This window comes from Rutilus rutilus (genome assembly GCF_951802725.1).
Source record: "Rutilus rutilus genome assembly, chromosome: 19".
Taxonomy (NCBI): Eukaryota; Metazoa; Chordata; class Actinopteri; order Cypriniformes; family Leuciscidae; genus Rutilus; species Rutilus rutilus.
In genome coordinates, this window is record NC_140232.1 from 34,718,003 (window position 1) to 34,731,517 (window position 13,515).

General features: G+C 41.7%; 1 protein-coding gene across 2 annotated transcripts in view; it reads right to left on the bottom strand.

Annotated features, from left to right (window-relative positions):
• Window positions 1–848: 848 nt before the first annotated feature.
• fbxl17 (F-box and leucine-rich repeat protein 17) overlaps window positions 849–13,515 on the bottom strand; it is a 244,459-nt gene continuing 231,792 nt past the window's right edge. For both annotated transcript variants that reach the window (XM_084388626.1, XM_084388627.1), the window contains exons 9-10: window positions 10,991–11,133; window positions 849–1,114 (exon numbers count right to left, since the gene is read on the bottom strand). In XM_084388626.1, coding sequence (XP_084244752.1) covers window positions 977–1,114; window positions 10,991–11,133 — 281 coding nt within the window. In that variant the 3' untranslated portion in view covers window positions 849–976. The remainder of the gene's footprint in view (window positions 1,115–10,990; window positions 11,134–13,515) is intronic.

Genomic DNA, 13,515 nt, shown 5'->3' on the forward strand with positions numbered 1-13,515 from the left:
GTGCTGGAAAACATAAAATAACATAATTTTTTGCAGTGAATTACATGTAAAATTAACAATTAAATTAAATTAACATTTACCCTCAAATTATCATTACTGCAATGCAAAATGATGCAATGCATAAATGCATAATAATATTAATGATAATAGCAATAATGCTTAATTTGAAGTATTTCTACATCATGGTTGAATCTGGACTATGCTGATTTTCTTGTGTGTTTCAGTAATGAGATTCTAATGAAAATGACCTTTGACAATAATGAGAATAACAAACAAATAACATGTACGTGAAACGTCCAGATGCGTCACTTTAATGTGAGTGGCAGGGAAATATCCAAATGCAAACATCCTGTGGTCCAAAAAGCTTTTTTTCCCTAATGCAAAATGCAAAAACAAAAACAACGCCAGGTCTTATTTCTCTCTCTCGATTTTAGAGTAAAATATGAGCTGAACAAGTTTCTGATGAGTTTCGTAAATGTAAATGAATGCAGTGCTGCATGTCAGAATCCTGTGTGTGTGTGTGTGTGCGACTGAGTGAGTGTGTGTGTGTGTGTACGAGTGAGTGAGTGTGTGTGTGTGTGCGAGTGAGTGTGTGAGTGTGTGAGTGTGTGTGTGTGTGTGTGTGTGTGCGAGTGAGTGTGTGCGAGTGAGTGTGTGTGTGTGTGTGTGTGTGTGTGTGTGTGTGTGTGTGTGTGTGTGTGCGAGTGAGTGTGTGTGTGTGTGTGTGTGTGTGTGTGTGTGTGTGTGTGTGTGTGTGTGTGTGTGTGTGTGTGTGTGTGTGTGCATGAACATATTCATTGACGTTCAAATCAAACGACTCAAAGCACAATATTGAGGCTTCTGCTGCATAATGTCATTTGATAAAGGAAGGCGGAATAAACGGCATAGTTATGATAATGACTCTGCAGTGGCGTCATGGACAGGTGTGTGTGTGTGTGTGTGTGTGTGTGTGTGTGTGTGTGTGTGTGTGTGTGTGTTAGGAGGCCGTGGATGTGTTAGGGCTCCAGCCCATCTGATAGGCTCGTTCCAGCGTTCTCTTACAGTCCTGCATCACTGTACTGAACACAATGTGTGGATACTGCAGCACCAGTCTCTCCACGGTCTCCTCGTTCACCTGCAAAAACAAAAACACATTTGCCTTTCATTTGACTTTTTTTGACATGACACATTCTTTCCTATAAAAGATCATGGGCCCTATTTTAACGATCTAAGCGCATGGTCTAAAGCTCACTTAGAGCGTGTCCGAATCCATTTCTGCTAGTTTGACGACGGGACAGATGGTCGGCGCTCCCGGCGCTGGTCTAAAAGTGTCGTCTCTATTCTCTTAATGAGTAATGGCTGTGTTTTGTCTCTATTCTCTTAAAGGGGTGGTTGAATATGATTTGACTTTTCTAACTTTAGTTAGTGTGTAATGTTGCTGTCTGAGCATAAACAACATCTGCAAAGTTACGACGCTCAAAGTTCAGAGCAAAGGGAGATATTTACTTTTAAAGAAATCGCTTTTTAAGGACTACAACAAACGGCTGGTAGAGACTACACCACATTCCTCCCGGGTTAGTGACATCACCAACACTAAAATTTACATAAACCCCGCCCCCGATTTATAGATTATCAAGACAGAATATGCTAATCAATGACTAGAAGATAACTACACATAATCTACATAAATCCATCAACTAACCATTCAGAAATGCCCTGTTGCTTCTACATGTTGTCACTTCTTCTTGAGTCTCTTCATCTTCGGTTTGAACATAAAAGACTCAAAGTTTTTTAAATTTTCAGTGTGTGTCTGTGTGAGGTAATCAGAGCTGCTAACACACACACACACACACACACACACACACACACACACAAGCTCTTGAAGCTCCGCCCCCTGCGCCGGGAGCAGCAGCTCATTTGCATTTAAAGGAACAGACACAAAAACAGTGTGTTTTTGCTCACCCTCAAAAAGTGACAATTTTAACATGCTATATAAAAATATCTGTGGGGTATTTTGAGCTGAAACTTCACACACACACTCTGGGGACATCAGAGACTTATTTTACATCTTGTGAAAAGGGCATTATACCACCCCTTTAATAAGTAATGGGTGTGTTTTGGACCCGCCTATAAGCACATATTACTAACACGCTCTTTTTATGTAACAAAAAAAATATTGCGCCATTGACTTTAGAGCAGGTTTCAGTCGGTCAACGGCTCAGTCTATTTCAGTTCTTCAAAACTGCAACGCTCCAACAATACTCCAGAACACACACCTGGTTCTCAGACCAGCGGCCCTTGGGCACAGATGGGCGCAAATGCATGTGCTAATTAAACATCGCGGCGCAGGACGAGAAAATGAAAACTGCGTCAGGCTGAAACTAGCAAAACACACTCGAGCTGCATTGCATCGGGTGTGTGATAGAGCCCTATATGTGTGTGTGTCTTTTTTTAAATGCATGATGGGCAGGACTGAAATTTGCATTGAAAATTCGAATGAACAATTATCGAATGTAAGGCATCCATAAGAAAGCCCACGCTGACTCTGATGGAACACAGACGCTCCACATGTTCAGTGAGATAATCACCACAGCGAGTCCACAGGGATCCAGTCCAAACCTTCATCATGTACAATGTCAAGTGTGTAATACACATGCAGACTGAAGGTGAAGATCTCACATGACCTGCTCTAATCAGTCAGAGGAACAACTACACATCTGCAGCTCATGAAGATCCAGAGGAGAAACAGCATCTGCACTTCAGAAGAAAGTCATTTTGCTTCTAAAGTAAATATATCTTGATTTTTGAATGTTTAGACAGTGTTTAGAAACCTATTTCTGCACTTAGGCATTTAGTATTTAGGATACTGTAATTTTCAACTCAAAAACAGCTGCTTTCTATGCAAATTAGTTTAGTTGTAGATTACCTCATTTAAAAATATCTGTGCATTTACTTTATAGATCATTGTAGCTGTAATTTTTAAAATGATGCAGAAATCATGTGGAATATTACATGCTTTATAACCGGATGTGTTTGATGAACCTGTTATCAGTTCTGTTTTACACACAGCAGCTTTACATCTGTGTGATGTTTTATTGTGTCCATCTCACAGCAAACGCCACGAGAGAGTGTGTGAGTGTGTGTGTGTGTGTGTGTGTGTGTGTGTGTGTGTGTGTGTGACGCGCAGCTGCAAACTACAGCACATTGATTTGTTGCAAATTAAAAGCAAATAAAATGCCTTGGTCGTCTCATTTGTGAGATGACAAAACAAACTGAATTATCTGTGCATCGACTTTTTGCAATCACACACACACACACACACACACACGCACGCACGCACGCACGCACGCACGCACTCTCTCTCTCTCTCACACACACACACACACACTCATACACTTTACAAGCACACACTCATACACTTACACTCATACACTTACACGCATACACAGACACTCACACACACACTCAACTACACACACACTCACGCATACATACACGCATGAACACACAAACACACACTCATACTCTCTCTCTCTTCTTTACACACACACACACTCATACACTTACACACACACACTCAGACACACACACACACACACTCACGCATGCATACACGCATGTACGCACAAACACAGACTCACTCTCTCTCTCACACACTCTCACACACACACACAATCTCCCTCACACACTCTCTCACACACACACACACACACACACACACACACACACACTTATACGCACACACAGACACACACACTCTACTCACACACTCACGCATGCACACACGCATGTACGCACAAACACACACTCACATTCTCTCTCTCTCACACACACACTCTCTCCCTCACACACACTCATACACTTACAAGCACACACTCATACTCTTACACACACACACAGACACACACACACACACACACACACACACACACTCACGCATGCATACACGCATGTACGCACACACACACACTCATACACTTTACAAGCACACACTCATACACTTACACGCATACACACTCAACTACACACACACTCACGCATACATACACGCATGAACACACAAACACACACTCATACTCTCTCTCTCTTCCTCACACACTCATACACTTACACACACTCAGACACACACACACACACACACACACACTATCTCCCTCACACACTCTCTCACACACACACACACACACACACTTATACGCACACACAGACACACACACACACTCACGCATGCATACACGCATGTACGCACAAACACACACTCTCTCTCTCTCTCTCTCTCACACACACACACACACACACACACACACACACACTATCTCCCTCACACACTCTCTCACACACACACACACACTTATACACTTATACGCACACACAGACACACACACACACTCACGCATGCATACACGCATGTACCTGTACGCACAAACACACACTCTCTCTCTCTCTCTCACACACACACACACACACAGACACACACACACACACACACACACACACACACACACACACACAGACAAACACACACACACACACACACACACACACACACACGCTCTGCAACAAGAATGATCTGCCTTGTCCTGCAAAAACACAAGCATGCAGTGATATCAGCCTGATAATCATCTCTGAGATCTAATATTATGTGCTATAACTGTCGGTGTTCTGGATCAGAAGAACCTGCACGTGACGAGGATGTGCAGTGTGTGTTCATACATGATCCAGGTTCTGCCGTTTCAGTTCAGAAAGACAAACGTTACCTGTCACGCAGCATTAAACCACCAATTACTGCATGACGTGCGTGTGTGTATTTATGACTCCATCTAAAAGTAAAAATGCACTTTACGGGCTCAAGTTGTTTTCATTATTCCAGCACACTTTATAAATGTGGCGGAAACACTGATATTCCGGCTCTTAAACACTGAAATATGTGATCCGGCTTCAGTGGATCCAGACACAAACACACACATTCCTCAAACGCTGCTCTGGTTAATACTTAAAAAGCTTTCTGGAGTGTGTGAGCATGGAGTCCAGGCTTAACCAGACGCTGATTTACCGCAGCCCTAAACCTGCCTAAAGCTCATCTACCGCGGTAAAACACTGAGACGTGGCTCATATTTCTCAGAAGACCCTCGTGTTTCAAAACATGAAACCTCAAAAATTACTAATAACAAAACGCATCAGACCACAAAACCTGCCTGCAGCTCCAAATACATGAGTCTAATGATCATAAAACATTTTCACACACCAGAGATTTTTGTACAACACTGATCCAAACAAACAGAAGAACATTTAATTCAGAGGGACTCATGGGAAAAAAAGTAAATAAAGTCATATAAATGCCATTTTAGTTGGACATTTTGGGTTCAACCATCAGTTTTTTCATCCATTACCAGAGAAAACTATGTAAACTCGGTTTCGTTGACCAGCTTTACACACTTGAGTATAACTCCACACACACACACACACACTGCTTTTCTCTGTGTAATTGTCTTTTGCCCCACAGACTCTCACTGTAATTGTTACTGTAAATGTGATTTGTTTTCACAAGCTGAAATTATTTTCTGCGGTGATCAACATAATGACACAGATGCTACACATACAGCTGAACTTATATTGAACCCAGAACGTTTTTGAGCCCTAGCAACCACCCAGAACACCATAGCAACTGCATAGCAACCACCCAGAACACCCCAGCAACTGCATAGCAACCACCTACCAACCAACAACGGCCTGGCAACCGCTCAGAACAATTCAGCAACAGCATAGTAACCATCTAGCAACCAGCAACCATCCAGAAAACCCTAGCAACCACACCAATCACCTCAGAAACACTCTAACAACCTCATAGCAACCACCCAGAACACCCCAGCAACTGCATAGCAACCACCTACCAACCAACAACAACCTGGCAACCACTCAGAACAATTCAGTAAAAGCATAGTAACTACCTAGCAACCGGCAACCCCCTAGCAACCATCCAGAAAACCCTAGCAACCACACCAATCACCTTAGAAACACTCTAACAACCTCATAGCAACCACCCAGAACACCCCAGCAAATGCATAGCAACCACCTACCAACCAACAACGACAACCTGGCAATCACTCAGAACAATTCAGCAAAAGCATAGTATCCGCCTAGCAACCCCTTAGCAACCATCCAGAACACCCTAGCAACCACACCAATCACCTTAGAAACACTCTAACAACCTCATAGCAACCACCCAGAACACCCCAGCAAATGCATAGCATCCACCTACCAACCAACAACGACAACCTGGCAATCACTCAGAACAATTCAGCAAAAGCATAGTAACCACCTAGCAACCCCTTAGCAACCATCCAGAACACCCTAGCAACCCTCCAGAATGCCTAACAACCAACCAGCACACCCAAGCAATATCCTAGCAACCACCCAGTACAACCTAGCAACCACCCAGAACACTCCAGCTATACCATTACAACCGCATAGCATCCACCTACCAACCAACGACAACCTGGCAACCACTCAGAACCCTAGCAACAACATAGTAAACACAGAGCAACCAGAAACCCCTTAGCAACCACCCAGCACACCCAAGCAATACCATATCAACCGCATAGCAGCCCAGCAACCCCCTAGCAACCATATCCCCCACTAGCAATCCCTTAACAACTGCCCAAAACACCCCACCAACACCCTAGCAACCACCAAGGACACCCCAGGAATACCATAGCAACCACCCACCAACCAACAACAACTTGGCAACCATTCAGAACGTTAGCAAACTTCATAGTAACAATCTAACAACCAGCAATCCCTTAGAAACTGCCCAGAACCCCCCACCAACACCCTAGCAACCACCCAGAACACTTAACAACCATCCAGATCACCACAGGAACACCCTAGCAACCACACAGAACACCTTAGCAACCACATAGTTACCACCAAGCAAACTCTCTCTGTCTGTCTATCTATGATCTTAAAACTCAAGATAATAAATCATTTAAATATTTTCAGGTAAGGCTTTCTCAAACCATCACAACAAACTTCAAGACGTGCCATGAAGACCTAAGCAAACTGAAGCAAATGTTCTGTAGTTAATTTCCAAGCTCTTTGCTTTTCTTCTGTTCACGCGCTTCATATAAAACCACGAAGAGCCCAAGATCCTTTAGCACTGGATTCTGTCCGTTTGTTTTACAGGAGCTTTATTGACAGTGATGTCTGATCTTCTCAAATCTCTTGAGACACTCTGTTTCCATTTTCTCCTCATAAAGTCTCTATATGAGGCTTTATTTATCTCTTCCTCCTCCATTACCATCACAATCCCCCCTCTGTCGTTCTACACTGTTGTTTTTGTCTCGTTTCACACCAATGCCGCTCTCATCACTCATCTCCACTCATATTTACTCTGTAGACGGTAATGGGCCCGAGTTGCACAGTGTCGAGTTTAAACTGAGCTTCAAAAGGAAAGGAAAAAAAAATCCAATGAATGGATCCAAACCCTTTCGGAAACCCTCGATGAGATGTTCTGTCCTCAAGGCAAACGGTTACCGGGGTAAAAGCGCGATGGGTTTCTGAGAAGCTGAGAGGCACGGTGGCCTGTTTTGGCTTCGGCCACGAGACCAAACACTGAGATGTTGTTGCTGAGAGAGAACAGGCCCGTGAGAGCCGTGTAAATCTCAACGTGACGTTTCGCAGGTTACGATCACTGACCTGTAAACACGCGGCTCAAACGGACGGTAATTTCCCACAGAGAATGTAAAACTCTCCAGATATCGGAGAATGAACCCAAAACACACATTACAAACTGCAGGAAAATTTAATGATTTAAAGGGCCAGTTCACTCAAAATGAGATTTTGGTCATTATTTATTCACCCTCATGTCTTTATTTTTCAGTGGAACACAAACAGAGAGATTTTGAAAACGGTTTACACAGATATTTTTCATAATAATGAGGATGGCTGTGTCAAGCTCTAAAACCACCACAAAGGTATCAGAAAAAAATCAAGCAAAGCTTGTATGATGTTTTTGTCATTTTTGAGGTCAGACTGCAAAAAAAGGTCCCCTATTATGCAAAATTAACTTTTGCATGCTGTTTGGACATAAATGTGTGTTGGCAGTGTGTGTACACAACCAGCCAATAGTGATAAAAATCCACTCACTCCTTTTTTATTAATCCCCATAAATCACATAGTAACCACCTAGCAACCAGTAACACTCAGAACACCTTTACAACCACAACCACCCAGAACACCACAGCAACACCATAACAAGCAACAACACCCGGGCACCCAACCAGAACACCCCAATAATTGCATAGTAACCACCTAGCAACCAGCAACACCCAGAGCACCACAGAAACACCCTAGTAGCAACCACCCAAAACACCCTAGCAATCACATAGCAACCCCCCAGATCACCCCAGGAACATCCTAGCAACACAGAGAACACCCTAGCAACCATCCAAAACACCCTAGCAGCCACATAGCAACCACCCAGAACACACAGACAACCACCCAAAACAACTCAGCAACACCCAGGCAACCACCTAACAAGCAACAACACCCTAGCACCCACTCATAACATCCCAACAACCGCATAATAACCACCTAGAAACCAGAACACCCTTACAAACCACCCAGATCACCCCAGGAACACCCTAACAACCACCTAGAACACCGCAGCAAACCACCTAACAAGAAACAACACCCTAGCACCCACCCAGAACATCCCAACAACCACATAGTAACCACCTAGCAACCAGTAACACTCAGAACACCTTTACAACCACAATCACCCAGAACACCACAGCAACACCATAACAACCACCCAGATCAACTTGGGAACATCCTAGCAACCATCCAGAACACCACAGCAACACCATAACAACCACCCAGATCAACTTGGGAACATCCTAGCAACCATCCAGAACACCACAGCAACACCATAACAACCACCAAGAAAAAAAAACTCTCTCTCCGTCTGTCTACCTAACTACGATCTTAAAACTTTTAAGCTTCACATTTTTTTAATCATTTAAAACTTTTCAGGCCAGGCTTTTTCAAGCCATCATGACAAACAATCCTAAATATAAGTGTATTTTGCCTGGAATAAGTGGAAAAAGGTCTAGTAAGGCAAAATACACTTAAATTCAGTTGCCACACATGTTAATAAACCTGGTTTTAAGGAATTAAGGGAAATTTGAAACAAAAATAAGATAAACTACTCATTAAGAATTGGATTTTTCATAGAAGGTTCATCACACATCCTCATGTCGTGTTCATGGGAAGAAACAACATCACACGGGTTGGGAACGACACAAGGGCATGTAAATAATGACAGAACTCTCAATTTTGGCTCAGAACAAGAATGTTTTGTGGGCAACCAAACTTGTTTCTGAAGAGGGGAAACGCTTGTTCTGGAGGGTTTGAAGGACAATGAGGTTTTGTCAAAGTGGCCATACTTCTCTTTGATAAAAGAAATGAGCTTTCTCTCATTCTTCTCTCGCTCCAAGGCGTCACATCAAAGTCTCGTCCAGAGCCGGAGGTCTGAGAGAAGCATAATGAATTGATTTGATGATTTGGGCCGGCGAGGATCAATAGCGTTCTTTCAGTCGAGGACACGAGAGCGATCTGTGATGTGTGTCTGCAGATCATTCCACTCAATCTGAAACTTTTAGAGGGTTTCAAATGGAAAAGCGTAAAATGAAAGGGTTTGATATAATAGACGGGAATATTAACACGCCACTTTCCTCTTTTAGGGAGCAAACGCAGAGCGATATCCATCACATCCACAGCTTCCAAAACCCAAATGAGATTATGAAAACGCAGAATTAGCTTCATGGGAAGGAGATTTAGGCAGAAATTGAATTTGTCATGGGATTGTGGCTTTGTAAACGGCGCTGACCCGAAACACAAGACCGTTCTCTCACTCAGCACAACGTCACAATCAATGTGCTCTTAAATACAGTCACTGACAAACTTGCTTAAAATCATACGAGATGCATCTGAAGCATGAGACGTGGAAAATATAAACAGGAGTTCTGATTGGTCAATGCAGTTTTCCAGTGATGACCCACAGCATTACTAGTGCAGGGCGTTTCATCACTCCTAGTGATCCTGAGGACTTTTATTAGGTGGGAAAGTTGTTTATGATGGTCGGAGTGTTTCTGCTGTTCCTCCAGGAGCAGGACTGACTGCAAAGGTGACATCTCATTAACTTTATTGATCAAAACCTCCTAATGAGACACCAAACTGGTTTTCTTCTACTTCAAGAAGTTATATATTCACCTGTCATAGGGTGAACACCTATATACATATATATATATATATATAGATTAATCTGTCAAATCTATGTCAATGTGACATTGGAAGTGAATAACAGCTGGATAGACTCATCATAAATATGTAAAAAATACATAAAAATAAGTAATTTAAAAATGAAAATGATCAAAATAAAGCACAAAATTATTAAATCATAAAAATGTAAAAGGATAATTGACAAAATATTATTTTATACAAATAAATAAATAATACAAATTATTACAATATTATTTAATACAAAATGTAAAATAAAAAAATAATTTAAAATTAAACAAAAATTAAACAAAATAAATCATTTTAAAATAAAAACAAAACTTAAACACAAAAAAAATTACAAATCAAAAGAAAATCATTAAAAACCTTAAAACATTAAGAAAAACATTAAAAAAACAATAAAAAAACACTTAATGAAAATGTAAAATAAATGTAAAAAAAAAAAAAAAAAAAAAAAAAAAATCAAACCCTTCATAAAAATGTAGAATTCAAATGAATACACAAATTATTATTAAAATATGACCTTAAAATCTCAGGGTGAATATAAGAAAATGTTTTAGGTCGAAGTTCGGCTGACAAAAACGTTAGTGAATCCCTGTTGGAGGAGGCGAGAGATCCAGACGTGAGGCGTCTGCCAGGTGTTTCACTGGTGACCCCGTGACCCCGAGTGTCACACCAGCGCGTGTGTGTGTGTGTGTGTAAATGAGCTCACCTTATCACACCTCATCAGGCCCAGGTAACGCAGAGACTTGCTGCTCTTGGCGATCTGAGTGGCGCCCTGATCCGTGATCTCCTTACACCAGCCGGCGTCCACCGTCTCGATCGTGCTGCTGTACTGACCGATGGCGATCAGAGCTGGACACACACACACACACACACACACACACACACACACACACACACACACACACACAGAGAGAGAGATGATCAACAACTGCTGAATCACTCAGGACACACACACAAATCTTCCCTCATCTATCAAAATAAAGCTAGTCAAATAAATGTCAGTTTTGTGTGCTTTATTGCATATATATATATATATATATATATATATAATGCATTTATTTAAAATAATAAATAATATTTTATTATACAGTAGTCAACATATATAATCAAAGTTATACATGAATTGTGAACAATCCCCGTTCTTGTGTTAGGAAACCCTTGATGAACTTTTTTGATCTTCTTCAAATGTTGATTACTGTATATTTGTATAATATTTATATAATTATAATATGATTTTATACGATAACAATATTTGAATACTGAATGTTTTTGACATCTGTATTTTAAAGCGTATACTATTTAAAAGCTAAAATATTCAGTAAAATCAAAATAAAGCAGTGATATTAACATGTTCGTGTGAGACGAGAGTTCATGACGATCAGAAACACGGTGACTTTCTTCAGTGTGAAAAGAGCATTTACTGAAGCTGAACTGCACAAACAACTGGTTCTGAAATCAAAGGTCATTAAAGGGTTAATCAGAGCCTTTAAGCGCACTGATGATGTCAGGCTTGCTCTCACGCACAGAATAAGTCATCATTTAGATTTGAAGGAGCAGTTTTCTCGCTTGGACTGCCAGAATTGAACAGGTTGTTTAACACACTCTATGAATGTAGAGATGCAGTGATGCAGAAATAACACACATCAACTTAAACATACATTCAAGCGTTCTCTCGAGTGTGTAGGAGAGCCCTCAACATGAGGGAACAAGACAACACACACACGACACCGTCATGAGTGAACAAGACAACACACACACCGTCATGAGTGAACAAGACAAAACACACACGACACTGTCATGAGTGAACAAGACAACACACACAAGACACTGTCATGAGTGAACAAGACAACACACACACGACACTGTCATGAGTGAACAAGACAACACACACACGACACTGTCATGAGTGAACAAGACAACACACACACAACACCGTCATGAGTGAACAAGACAACACACACAAGACACTGTCATGAGTGAACAAGACAACACACACACAACACCGTCATGAGTGAACAAGACAACACACACACGACACTGTCATGAGTGAACAAGACAACACACACAAGACACTGTCATGAGTGAACAAGACAACACACACACAACACCGTCATGAGTGAACAAGACAACACACACACAACACTGTCATGAGTGAACAAGACAACACACACACAACACTGTCATGAGTGCTGAAGAACTGAGGGTCATTTACACTGACGCAGCAGTTGGACACTAAAAGCAGCGAGAGTGTATATGTGTGTGTGTGTGTGTGAGTGTGTATATGTGTGTGTCTGTGTGTGAGTGTGTATATGTGTGTGTCTGTGTCTGTGTGTGTGTGTAAGAGAGAGTGAGTGAGTGAGTTTGTGTGTGAGAGTGTCTGTGTGTGTGTGTGTGTGTGTGTGTGTGTGTGTGTGTGTGTGTGTGTGTGTGTGTGTGTGTGTGTGTGTGTGTGTGTGTGTGTGTGTGTGTGTGTGTTACACATGCTCAGAAACTCATCCCGCACACGTCTCTCTGGAAAAGCATTTGCAGATCATTCTCTGGGTTTAATATTTGTAAACTCGATCGTGAGAGAAACGCTTGAGGCCGAACACCATGTCGGGAGAGGACATAACTCATTCTACGGAGCCCCTAAAGGGACAAAAACACGAGATGGGAGTCAAATGCTAATCCATTCTCTCGCTATTATATAGTATATAATTAGCGGGCATCACAGATCTGCTGTCGAGATGCACATCCCGAGCCATTACTGCCTTAATCTCACTTTTCCCACAAACCATCCTGTGTTAGAAATGTTTGAGACTCGCGACTGATTTCAGTAGTTTGATGTTTGCTTGTCGTCGAGTTAATGATGCAACACACTAATAAACATTAAACACACACACACACACATTGCGTAAAATGATTATTTTTAACTACATTAGATTAAGAATGGGATGCAATTGAATTTTCTGAACTGAATGAAATATATCTAATATCTAACATGCACCACAGTTGACTAGTACGTGATCGAAGTGTCTTGCTTTAATGTTTGTTTGTATTTTCATGGAAAATGAAAGAAATGTCACAGTCCTGTTCACTTTTCATAATTACAGAGACACTGAAGTCACATGAGGTCATGATGAGGTCACGATGAGGTCAAACCCCGACGCTGATCACATTACGGTCCTCCTGTTCAACCCGGTGATGGGATTACAGGACGAGCGAGCGCTTCATCAACACTAACAGCATCAG